General features: G+C 37.8%; 1 protein-coding gene across 11 annotated transcripts in view; it reads left to right on the plus strand.

Annotated features, from left to right (window-relative positions):
- Nucleotides 1–5,272, plus strand: part of LOC122560280 (casein kinase II subunit alpha) — an 85,456-nt gene extending 80,184 nt beyond the window's left edge. For all 11 annotated transcript variants that reach the window (XM_043710830.1, XM_043710829.1, XM_043710827.1 and 8 more), the window contains 5 exons: nucleotides 771–872; nucleotides 2,334–2,434; nucleotides 2,513–2,661; nucleotides 2,958–3,047; nucleotides 3,193–5,272. In XM_043710830.1, the coding sequence (XP_043566765.1) occupies nucleotides 771–872; nucleotides 2,334–2,434; nucleotides 2,513–2,661; nucleotides 2,958–3,047; nucleotides 3,193–3,308 (558 nt within the window). In that variant the 3' untranslated portion in view covers nucleotides 3,309–5,272. The remainder of the gene's footprint in view (nucleotides 1–770; nucleotides 873–2,333; nucleotides 2,435–2,512; nucleotides 2,662–2,957; nucleotides 3,048–3,192) is intronic.
- The last annotated feature ends 7,800 nt before the right edge of the window (nucleotides 5,273–13,072 follow it).

Raw genomic sequence — 13,072 nt, forward strand, 5'->3', positions numbered from 1 at the left:
TGCACCTATAAAAATTGGCAAAGGTATTCACCATCATGCCAGAATTTCTCAGCTGCTTGAGGAAGAAGAAACTTTGGGCCCATATAACCAGTCCATCCACATGAAGAGTCCAAGAAAGCTTGTTGTGGATGACCACTCCCAGGAACTTGACGTTCCACCTCTGTGCTGTTAATGTGTAGGGGAGGCATGAGTAACATCCCGCCAAAAGTCAATAATGAGTTCCTTGGTTTTGCTGGCATTGAGAGCTATTGAAGTTAGGAAGACTGCTGTTCATGTTTGCTGCTCAGAACCATGATGATTATCCTAGTTAGGACATGTGGATGCGTGTGGCCTATAGAGTAGAACCAGCTACTTAATACTGTTGTAATGAATGACCACTATTGCAACTAAATCCCAACAAATGATAGCAAGTCAAGAAAGCAGAGAAAATTGTACAAAATACATTAGTAAAATTGTATAGATTGATGTTTTGTACGGTTTGTAATTTTTTATGTGCAGATGGTTTATTTGACAGTAATTTGAGCCCCTGAACTTGCATTTAATTCAAGCGTTGCATCAAAGAAACAATAGGCATTTTGAGAAAGAACAGGAAATTAAACTTTAATGGATCCATTTCTTTTAACCAAAAGAGCCCCTTGCACGTTATGTGCCCTCTGACTTTATTTTCAGAAAAATTTGAAACACTAACTGAATTAAGGTACTTTGAATAATGTACTCCTTTATTAGAGTATAGTCTACAGCTCGTTGAAGATGCTTTTGCTTCATTGCAGATGTATGATTATAGCCTAGACATGTGGAGTTTAGGATGTATGCTGGCCAGCATGATCTTCAGAAAAGAGCCCTTTTTCCATGGTCACGACAATTACGATCAGGTAAGAGTGTTCGTCTTAGCTATAAATAAACGCCTGTTTTTAAAGTGCATTCACTGCACTACTAAAGTTGACTTTACAAATACTGGACACCCCCCTCGTGTGCCTTCAGGCTATGCACTTGACCTTAATACCATTGACACAAGTAGTATCTGCTGTGTGAGATTGCAAAGGATGAGGGGCATGAATAGAGTAAATAGACAAGATCTTTTCCCTGGGGTTGGGTAGTCCAGAACTAGAGGGCATATGTTTGGGATAAGAGGGGAAAGATCTAAAAGGGACCTAAGGGGCAACGTTTTCATGCAGAGGATGCTGTGTGTATGGAATTAGCTGTCAGAGGAAATGGTGGAGGCTGGTAAAGTTACAACATTTACATGGCATCTGGATGCATAGGAAGGGTTTAAGAGGGATATGAGCCAAGTGCTGGCAAATGGGATTAGATTAGATTAAGATATCTGGTTAGCATGGACGAGTTGGACTGAAGGGTCTGTTTCCGTGCTGTACATCTCTATGACTTTTTTTAAATGCTGGATTAATGCAGTGGGTGGTGCAACCTACTTGCAACACTGCTGAAAAAATGTGCTGCAAAGGAGGATTCACAAATCATGTCAAGTGTGGAAAAACATCTCCATCTGCTGGTAGAAAAAGATACTATATTGGTTCTCTTTTAAAAATATAATTTCTCTAAGAAGTCGCTGGCTGGATGTGAACGAGTAAGATGTTTTACATGTTCTAGCTTATCAAGTTGAAAAGAATCTGCAGATTGCCCTCTGCACATCTGATTGTTAAATTATTTGATTTTTAAATTAATTTTGAGTTGTGTGTAAAGTGTTGTAAATGAGTATGATCTATAGAAATTTGTCAGTCTTCAAGGCAATCTACAGAACAACACACACACATTTACCCAACTGTCCGATTTAGACTCCAAATTATAAAGTGCAAGAAGTCATATACAAGAAGATACAGTAAGAAACATTCTTCTGAAGTCGTACAGCAACTTCCATTTACATAGCACTTTTAATGTAGTAAATCTTTGTAAGGAGCTTCACAGGATAGTTTTTTAGTCAAACATTGACACTGAGTTACGTGAGTTATTATGACAGGTAACCAAACGTTTGACCAAAATATCATTGTGTTTCCTGTCTTCCTAAAGACGTGATAAATGTCTGCTTAAAAAGTATGTTCATCGGAATTAGAGGATGCTGACTTGGAAGGAATATATGAAACTTGGTCATGAATCTGAATAAATTTTTTTCACTTCTAAGTACAGCACTTAATTCAATACTACGATGTAATCAAACTCAGTACAACTCAAGCAAGTTTTCTCTGCCCACATTGTTTTATTATTTAAGCAAAATCAAAGTCAAATGCGTTTTGGAACTCTTTAAATTTCATTTGTAGTGTGACTGTTGTTTAATCTCTTCCCAAAGTGAGTTTAACTTTGTTTTTTCTCTGTCTTTGAAGTTGGTCCGAATAGCCAAAGTGCTAGGCACAGAAGATCTGTATGACTACATTGACAAGTACAACATTGAGCTGGACCCTCGGTTTAATGACATTCTGGGCAGGTCAGTAGCCAGCACTTTTAGTGTTGAAATAGGTGATTTTGTATATTGTCTACATAGAAGATTCTTATCTTGTTTCAGACATTCCCGGAAAAGATGGGAACGTTTTGTCCATAGTGAAAATCAACACTTGGTTAGCTCAGAAGCACTGGATTTCTTGGATAAGCTTCTACGATATGATCATCAAACACGTCTAACGGCACGAGAAGCTATGGAACATCCTTATTTTTGTAAGTAAACCTCATGCTACTTATTAGGACTTAATGTTGTGATTCTTCCTGCTGGAGTTCAGAACAACCCTTCCAGTGGGGTGCATGTGGGAATGCTGAAGGGATGTTGGTCTGGTTACTACATTACATACATCAACCAGTTATAAGGACAATATTAAGAGCTATTTTATTTTGTTGATTATTCTAGATTGAGGGTGAAGTTCTGTATTAGATATGTCCTCACCACTTGAGAAAAAATAAGTTGGGAAAGATTCTGAATGCTTCTACTGTAGATTTAATTCTGTTCTGTCCTCTAGATCCAATTGTGAAAGACCAGTCCCGAATGGGCTCCTGTACTAACATGCCAACTGGTAGCACTCCAATCAGCTCAGCCAGTATGATGTCAGGTCAGTATATAGCAAACTTGGTGTTCAATAATAATTCTGTATAATAACTCAGACAGATTTCTCAGTTGAAGCCCACTAGATTAAAGTCTATTAAAAATGCATTTGCTGCTTTTGAAAACTCATGTTATTTAATGTCTTTATGCAGGGATCTCTGCAATGCCAACCTCATCGCCACTGGGACCTCTTGCTGGCTCACCAGTCATCTCTGCTACCAACACCCTTGGGACGCCAGTTCCAGCCACTGCAGGGGCTCAGCCTTGACGTCACCCTCCTGACTACTCGTAACCCTGGCAACCGCCTGGTCACCCTTCTCCCCTCCACCTCACTCCTCCTTGGAAACATGGGGAACCAGCTGGTCATGTCACATCTGAGCAGTTGCTTATGGATTCTCCTGAGTTCAATCATTTTGAAAACGGGAAAAAGAAAGTCTGATTTTTACTTGAGAATTTTTTTGTGTTTTGTATGTCACCAGACTTAGAGACAGTATATCTCTCTTAGTCCTAACTAGGCCATATGTAATGCCTCTTTGTCAGAAATTGTTGCCTATACACTGTTCTCATGCACTTGTTCAGTGTTACCACGTTTTTCCCTTGGGTTTTGAGTGGAGTTTTAGCAGATGATGTCACATTGCGAGAATTGTCTGCTGTAATAATTTAGTGGTTCGGAAATAATTTTCTTTGGAACATTCAAATGATTTTTTCATTAAAGTCTTATTCCCAGACAATTAGAGTAAAGGGAGTAAGTGTGAGTTGCATTTTTATTATCTAAAAACCAAATAGTGCTAAATGGAATATTGCATCTGAAATGAAATCTATTAGGGATATGAAATATTGGAAGCACGGCATTAGATTTGTTGAGTGCTTTTGAAGGTACTCTGTTGAAACTGTTGCTAATTAAGAGTATGTTTAAAAGCTAATCTATTGCTGCAACCATAAATACATTCTTTGCTTGGAAAATCCAAGCAAGTTGTGATTTTTTTTTCTTTCCTCCTCCTGAGCACACCACTTGCTGATGCAATTATTATCAGAGACCCAACCATAGTGAATTCATTTTCAAACTTTTGGACTGAAGGTTTTTAATCATTTTAACAATGTTGGAAAAAAAGTATCATTACAATTCATACTGTGTATCAACCAATTTATGTACTTAGTTCTCATTGTCTATTGTGTTTCAGTTGCCTTTTATTTAAAGCAATTAAGCAGGATTTGGAGTGGGGAGGGGTGATGAATTAGGAAATGTGGCTCCAAGGAATTTTGGTGGACTATGGGTAGGGAATTTTTTTTAAGAAAAGTGTTTGGAAACAAAATTGCTGCTGTTGATTAGTGAGAAGGCAGTTGAGTAAGGACTATGCTTGACTACATTTTATTAAACAGCCTCTGGTTACACATTTATCATCCAGTTAGGTGCATTCTTTGTTCTTTCCGCTCTGCATTTTTATCATTATGCTGTGTTCATCTGCCTTCTCAGACCTGTGGTAGGTCAGACTCAGGGCAGTGTGTAGATTCATACACCTGCAATTCCACTTTGAACAGAAGCAGGTTATTTGGATCAGTTCTGCATCTCTGACATGTCCCAGGCTTGAAAGTGATCAGTTGGGTGCTGAAACCTCCAGATGTTTGTTTAATGGCAGTATATTGCAATGCTAGCAAAGTTTGGAGTGGCAATACTCCTCTATATTCACTTGCATGACTGGGTGTAGAGTAATATTTTTGTTTCAGCCCCACTCTGGCCAGATGTAACCCAAGATAAACTCTTGAAAAGATCAGTGTGAATATGAGACCTGAAAAAGTTCCAAATGGTTGTTAATCAAGAAAAGGAAAAGTTTTTTTTGTGTTGAAAGAGGCAAAAGTCCATAATTCTCCACCCATTAAACTATTTACATGGGAGCTACTTTCTTTGGAAGTGGAAACTTGATTCAAATAGGATACAGTAGTAGGTGTCACTCATGCACATTGACACTTAGGCATACAAGAAATGCCTAGTAATGTTTATTTTGTATGGCTCTTTTATATCCCTTACCTCTCGGGGTCAGTGTGTATACTGCATTGTGAGTAAACAACTGCACTCGTGGACAAACAGAAAGTGACTCAATCTTATGCCAAACCCTGTGCCCATGATGGTTGCCTGCCTTTGCCTCATCTCTTTCCTATTCCAAATGAAGAGATCATCATTGAGTTGTCTTACTTTATTTTTCTTTGAAATTTAAATAAAAGCAATAGCATCGATATCTTCCTGGCTTATTTTGAGGAATTCCCTTTTACGTTAATCATTGCTTTGCCAAAAAAAAAGTGACCCAATGGAAAATAGTATTGTGGTTCAGTATTTGTTTGATTTGTAGTCCAAAATTGCTGTTAAAATTGCTGTAACGGCCATTTTGGATATTTGGGCCAGATACTGATTTTTTTTGTATCTTTGACTTAATTTATTCTGAAGCAGGTTATAAATTCTAATGAGTTCCCACTTTGAGTTATCTAAGATTACAAAGAGATTTTGATCAATTGGGCAAATGGGCTGAAGAGTGGTAGATGGAGTTTAATTTGGATATGTGAGAGATAATGCATTTTGGTAAAACAAATAAGGACAGGACTTGTACAATTAACGTCATGTTGTAGAACAGAGACACCTAGGGGTTGAGGTAAATAATCCTTTGAAATTTGTGTCACAAGTAGCCGGGGTGGTTAAGAGGACATTTAACACGCTTGCCTTCATTGCTCAGACCTTTGAGTAAAGGAGCTGGGACATCCTGTTAAGGTTGTACAGGATTTGGTGATGCTTTTCTGGAATACTGTGTGCAGTTCTGGTCGCCCTGTTATATGAAGAGCATTATTAAACTGAAGAGGGTTCAGAAAAGATTTATCAGGATGTTGCTGGGAATGGAGGGTTTAAGTTACAAAAATAGGCTGCAACCTTTTTCACTGGAGCATAGGGGGTGGAGGGTTGACTTTTATAGAGGTTTATAAAATCATGAGGGGCATAGCTCAGGTGAGTAGCAAAGGTCTTTTCTCTGAAGTGGGTGAGTTCAAAACTAGCGGGCATATTTTTAAGATGAGAGGAAGAAGATTTCAAAAGGACATGAGGGGCAACTTCTTTGCACAGAGAGTGGTTAGTGTGTAGAATGAACTGCCAGAGCAAGTGATAGATGCACGTACACTTACAATGTTGAAGAGACATGTGCATGAATAGAAAGGGTTTGGAGGAATATGGGCGCAAACAGGCAGGTGGGACTAGTCTAGTTTGGGAACATGGTTGGTGTGGACTAGTTGGACCAAAAGAGCCTGTTTCCATGCTCTATGACTCTGACTGGTATAAATAGACAATGCACTTTTGCGCACCTGTTTTCTCTCTGAATTCACATTCCATTTGGTGCCGATGGTTTGTTAGCACAATGATGCAACAATGCATCATAGATGTTGCTGTTTCACAGGAAATATTTTAATCCCCTTCCCTTTTTAATTTTCTCGCATTTCTGGGCCTTGGATTTAGAGTTCCATTTATAGTGAGCCCAAGATGCTTTTGAAATTTGAAACTCAAGCAGAAATTACTTGTCTGAATTCAGAATCTGTGGAAAGATTGAGAATACTTTAAAAACACACTAGTAAAATGCCCAAAGAATGATTTCTTGTGCTACAGTGCACATCGTATAACTTGTATAGTATAAAACTGTCTCAATTCACGCTTACAAACCTATATCTGTATCATGCTACTGTGCAACCATTCAGAAGTGGATGTCAATATTTGCTATCTGTTCACTAAGAAATATGAAGATTCCAATAAGTGGGTTTAAGATTGGAATAAAACCTATATATGAAAAAGGCAGCTTGATAAACATTACAAAGCTGATTGTGATTCAGTCCTAAAGGTTTATCGTCTTTAAACAGTCGGTTTGAATTGCAGCCTTGCGAAGACACTTGGGTATCTAGTTCATATTGTAACACTGCAGTACACTGGTTCCACTGTTCAATATTGCTGTGCTTACTAGCACCGTCTAGTCATGGAAGGTCAGCCGCGCATAACTTTTGAAATTCTTGGGTCCACTTCAATGTATGTATATATTGATCCAACAACCTCAGCCCTTGGAGAAGTGATGATTAAAATAGTCATCATTAAACAGCATATAGAATGTATCTATTGTTTTGAAATTCTTACTGAGACCAACAATATGCTTTACAATTCTAAGCTTCAACACGTCAGACGCTGCCTCCTTTTTTTCAAAGAAGACTATGGCCATGTACACTTATTTACACAATTAAATGGAGCTGATTGTTATCCTGCACTCTTAGGAAGAACTAATTTAGTTGTGAAATGCATTTAGATTTGACAGGTGATCTGTCAGAAAATAAATTACTAATATTACATGTCTCTGCTTTGTTTTAACATTAATGGGAGGTGTATTGGAAACCAGTTTTACAGTAATTTTCTTCTGACCTACCTTGTCAAAAAACCTGTGGTTTTGCTATGGATAAACACTGCTGAAAAATGTGTTGCTGGAAAAGCGCAGCAGGTCAGGCAGCATCCAAGGAGCAGGAGAATCGACGTTTCGGGCATAAGTCCTTCTTCAGGAATGGCTTATGCCCGAAGCGTCGATTCTCCTGCTCCTTGGATGCTGCCTGACCTGCGCTTTTCCAGCAACACATTTTTCAGCTCTGATCTCCAGCATCTGCAGTCCTCACTTTCTCCTATGGATAAACACTGACCTGTAATTACTTGTCAAGCCCAATTCTTTACCAAAACACAACTTCTCATGGTGTTGCTATCATGACAGCACAGACATTTTGTTTCTTATGCTATATATTATCAATGTAATATTTTAAGATTGTTGTTTTGATTGATATTCTATATCAAAAAGTGTGGCACTGGAAAAGCGCAGCAGGTCGGGCAGCATCTGAGGAGCAGGAAAATTGACATTTCGGACATAAGGAATCCTGATGAAGAGCTTATGCATGAAATGTCGAATCTCCTGCTCCTCGGATGTTGTTTGACCTGCTGTGCTTTTCCACCGCCACCCTTTTTGACTCTGATCTCCAGCATCCGCAGTCCTCAGTTTCTTTTTGATATCCTCACAAACATCAAGAAATGTTACTTCCTTAAATCTGTTATGAGTGACATTACCTTCCAAGAGGAACAGAATTATAATTGTTGAAGTCCTTGTTGAGTCTACAATTGTTGCTTTCCTTCTGGATTTTTAAGCACAGTCTGATATGCCCAAGCAAGTTGGAGATCTCTGTTCTAGTCCTCCATATCATTCTCCCCATTGCCCACTATTTCCCCAAAGCTTTTCTGGATATTTTTCCCCCTTCAGTTGAATACCTTGGAGTTGCTCATGTTTTCATGGACAGGAATGGACAATGCTGATGTTGATCCAAGCTTTCATGATTGTGATTATCTCTGTTATTTAAACTCACTGGTGATAATCTTGTAAGAGATGCATCACTGTCATCTACTCCAGTGCTCCCTTTTTGTACTTCACTATCTCTTTGCCCAATGGTAGAGCACCCTCAACTAAATGGCAGTTACCTTCAGGATAGCCAAAGCAAACTGCAAACATTCCATTATAGTCCTGTCTTATAAACCTTCAGCAATTTAATAGTAATTTATTAGAGTTATGGGGTATCAGTGCGGTGCTGTAGCTTTTTCATAGGAGCTCAGCCTTGCACAAAATGCACCAACAACAGAATTGGGTTGGAGAAAGAATGGCATTAAATTGCTGTGTCATTGATAGCCATTAATTCATGTAAAATTAATTGGATAAGCATAAAGATTGGTTTTGGAATTCTGAATCTGTGGTGTTTTTATGTACAAGTAAATGTGACTGCATTTCCTTTGGGTTATGTATGTGCAAGCATTTTCAGTACCACTGATGAGATATTTTAGCAGCTACAATGTTTTGAAAGGGCCTGGATTAATATTGAATATTGGTGCAGTGTATAAACAACACCTTGTCTGTGTAAAACCAACAGAAGCTGTCTGAAAAGATCCTGCAGTTGAACATTGCTACAATATTATAAGAATTCTCATCTGATGAAGAAGCCTCTAAAGGCATTACTGAATGTTGCAGCATCCAGTGTACTGGATGTAAGATTTAACTATTTGTTTTTACACTTGTATAGTTTAATCACTGTAGAAGGCAAAAGAAATGAGCTCGACGACATACTTCTAACTTATGCTTTACTGCAAATCAACAGAAGCAACTGAACAGATGGAAGACAAATTTGCAATGATCGATCTAAAGTTGGACTTCTGCCATTCATTGCAGAATAACAATGTTCCCTGCATCTGTTTCTTACCTCATGTATTTGAAAACTATTGTGCTTCAGCACCTTTGTGTCACATTCAATTTTGAAGGTTAAAAGCCAATATTTTACAGTGCTGCTGAATACAACTATTAATGTGTTTAAAAGTATACAAGAGAAATCATTAGTCTGAAATGACCAGTTTTTAATGTTGGGAGTTTAAAAAAAAATTGCAGGTTGTAATTTTATTCTTGTTCAGCTGAGTTTTGTGTGCTGGAGGGAAAATGAAAATTGTACCAATGGGATGTGTTTTTTTTTGTCAAATATTTTAGTTGCAAATGTTCAGTTAAATAAAATGCAAGAATGGTGACAGCTAGCTAGCCCTATCAGTGCCTGGAAAGATATTTCTCTGTACACAAAAACCTGTCTTCCCTTATGTGGCACTTCTTGAACTTGAATTTGAGTGAGAATGGTGCATGGAGGGAGTTGGAGAAAACACTTGAATGGTATAAAGATCCATTTTCTGTAAATTAACGACAGCCACATATAGAAACACCTTGGAAAACTTATGGTGCATTCAGCACAAATTTTCTTTTGAACACAATTGAGGTTCAAAGTGTGCCTGTTCAAAGCCACACTCACATTTCACTTTTAAATATGTAAGTTCCCAAAGGGTCTGTTTCCATGGTGTACGACTCTATGACTTTAAGTTATGATTAAAAGGGTCATCTGGTATTGCAGTGCTTATTTTTAATGGGGTGCCTGTCTGTGTCAGACACCTGTACCTTTTTTCTTTTTCACCCTTTTTGGACCACCAATAAATATTCTACCACATTGCAGTACTATAAGTGTGTTTAATCAATAATTTAGGGATTTAAAAAGGAGCTGGCTTTCCTAGATATGGTGGGGGTTTTTTTTAAGGAAAACTTAGTTGCTCTCATTATTCTTGTTATGATAGTTTGTCCTCGGATACTACTGCAATTGTTTCCTGGCATCTCACGGTAACAAAGCATAAAGTGTGGCTGTGCAGCTGTGTTTCCCATTACATGGTGGCTCAGTATGCTGCAGGAACCAACAGCTCCCAATTTGATGTTTGTGCAGTGCTGATAGTTAATATAGAAATGTAATTGTCTTGACTTTGCTATGTGATCTTGGCAGGACAGCTCCTTTTGTGCAGATTTTCCTTCGTGAATGTTTGCATGTGTATGGATTCAGGTTACAGTTTGAATTATGTGCTGAAAATGGTGAGAGGGCATAAATATTTATAGATGGGTGAAGCTGACTGGATGGAGCAGTGGGTTAATAGTGTTTGATTCTAGCTGGTACCAAATAAATGGAAATTTCAAGTATTTACCTGTTTGGAAAGGTTTTCATTGTAGTGAGTTTGCGATAATCTTATTGGGTACCAACATTTTGGAATTGGGTCAGTGCCAATGACCTTCAATTGATGAACACTAAAACATTAATTAAAATTGAGCACTTTTAACTGAGTCCTGTTGCTGAATACTCTTAGATTGTTATACACGATACGTTTACGAAGATAATATATATTAACATCTTGCACTAGTTATACAGTTCATGCCCATTAATCTTTGAGTAATTATCATAAATTATGGTCATGCTTTTTATATCCTATTTGAAATTGGATACTGAGATGTAAAGTTCCATTCAGTTTTGCCATGCCATCTGACAGTGTAGTTGTAGCCTCCAACCACTCGATTCTTCTGTGGAACAACTTTCCACACCAGAAAAGAAACTTGTCATAAGTTGACAGTGAGCAAAGTTTTAGGTAGTTTGTTAGTTGATCATATTTTCGAAATTTTAACATTTTTGAAACTAAGTGAAATAATTCAATTTAAATTAATTTGTGCCAATTTTATTTCTGTATCCAGCTCTGTGTGCATAAAATATTGCAAGTCTTTCAAAATATTCCTGTCATTATAATTGAAGATGCCCAGACTGTGACTTCTAAAGAGTGACCACAGTTTTTACGTTGTTATAATCAATTATTGATTTGTTATGAACCATTATCATATTGTTTTAGGATTGCAATTTGTGGATGAGAAGTTCTGATTAATTTGTTTATGCATTGTTTATATATTGTTTACAGGTACATTATAGGACTCCAACCCTGATATTGCAGTGTTTTGAAAGGCTTTCAAATACATTAATGCAAGTATAGTGATTGACTCTTAACTGCTGTGTGAAATGGCATAGTAAGCACTCTGATCAAGGACAGTTAGGGATGGGCAACAAATCCTGGTCATGTAAGCAATGCCCACATACCATGAAAGAATAAAACAATTGTTGAACTCAGTAACTGGTTTGGGGAACATTCAGCAGGAGGCAGCAACCCTCAGCAGTTGCCCAATGTGATTGTTTTTCATGTGTGTGAATGATAATGGGTCATCAAATTATTTTGACTGGGGTGGGGTAAGCTGGAAGAGAGCAGAGGCATTAGGTTTTGCATGATCCAGTCTTCATTGGTAACTACACTTTGAGCAGAAATTCATGTATCATTCATCAAGAAAGGAATTGAATGCAAAAATGGGTTATCCTTCAGTTATATAGGGCACTGGTGAGATGGTATCTGGAATCCTGCACTGTATTGGTCACCTTATTTAAAGAAGACTAAATGTGTTGGATTTAAATCAGAGACAATTTGCTAGACTAATACCAGGAATGTGTTGGTTGTCTTATGAAGAATTTTTGGAGAAGCTCAGCTTGTATTGTTTAGATATTAAAGGTGTCAAGTGGTATGAAGAGTGAATAGAAATATGGCATTGAGATCAAGAATCAGCCCTGATAATTTTGAATGGTGGAGCAGGCTGGACGGCTAAATAGACTCATTTCTATGTATCTGCCAAATTTGGAAGAATAAGAGCCAAAAAGTGGTGGAAGCAGAACCCCTGAATATGTTTTGACCAGAGGTGGATTATTAGGTTGAGTGGAACATCAGATTTGAGGTTGCAATCAGATCAGCTGTGATTTTATTGAATGGAAGAGCAGGTTTGAGTGGCCTACTCTTCATTTGTATGCAATTGTCAGTCAGATACTCTGGTTAATTTGTTTTTAATATTCCTAGTCTTAGCTCAGGAATACAAAGTTCATTTTAAACTAACTGCCTTGATGATTAGTAATTCAACAAACAAAAAGCAAGAGTTGAACCTGATGTTTCCCTAATCAGTTTGGTTTGGTTTTGCATCATGCAAAGTTGCTGAAGCATTTAAGGATGAAGACACATGAGGTTTTTGGAAGCATATTAAGTATATGAGAATTGAAGCAAACTGCCAGCCAGAACTTCTTTTCAAGGGTTGCATTTTGGTTTTGCAGCAAAATAAGTTCTTTATCAGTTGCTGCAAGTATTATTTGTCACCATAACATAATACCCATTTTCAACTGAGTGAAGGTTATTTAAAATTATAAAGGAATCTTGATCAATGGGCTGAGAAGTGGCAGATGGGAGTTTAATTTGAATAAATGTGAGGTATTGCATTTTGATAAAGCAAACAAGGATAGGTTTGAAAAATTAATGGTAGAACCCTGGGTCATGTTGTCAAACAGCGACACCAAGGGGTTCAATTACATAGTTCTTTGAAAGTTGATTAAGAAGGTTGCTCAGGCCATTGAGTATAGGAGTTGGGATGTCATGTTGAGGTTATACAGGATATTGATGAGGCCTCTTCTGGAGTACTGTGCGCAGTTCTGGTCACCCTCCTATAGGGTGGATATTAAATTGGAGAGGGCTCAGAAAATATTTACTAGGATGTTGCTAGGAATGGAGGGTTTTGAGTT

Source organism: Chiloscyllium plagiosum, chromosome 20, assembly GCF_004010195.1.
Source record: "Chiloscyllium plagiosum isolate BGI_BamShark_2017 chromosome 20, ASM401019v2, whole genome shotgun sequence".
NCBI lineage: Eukaryota > Metazoa > Chordata > Chondrichthyes > Orectolobiformes > Hemiscylliidae > Chiloscyllium > Chiloscyllium plagiosum.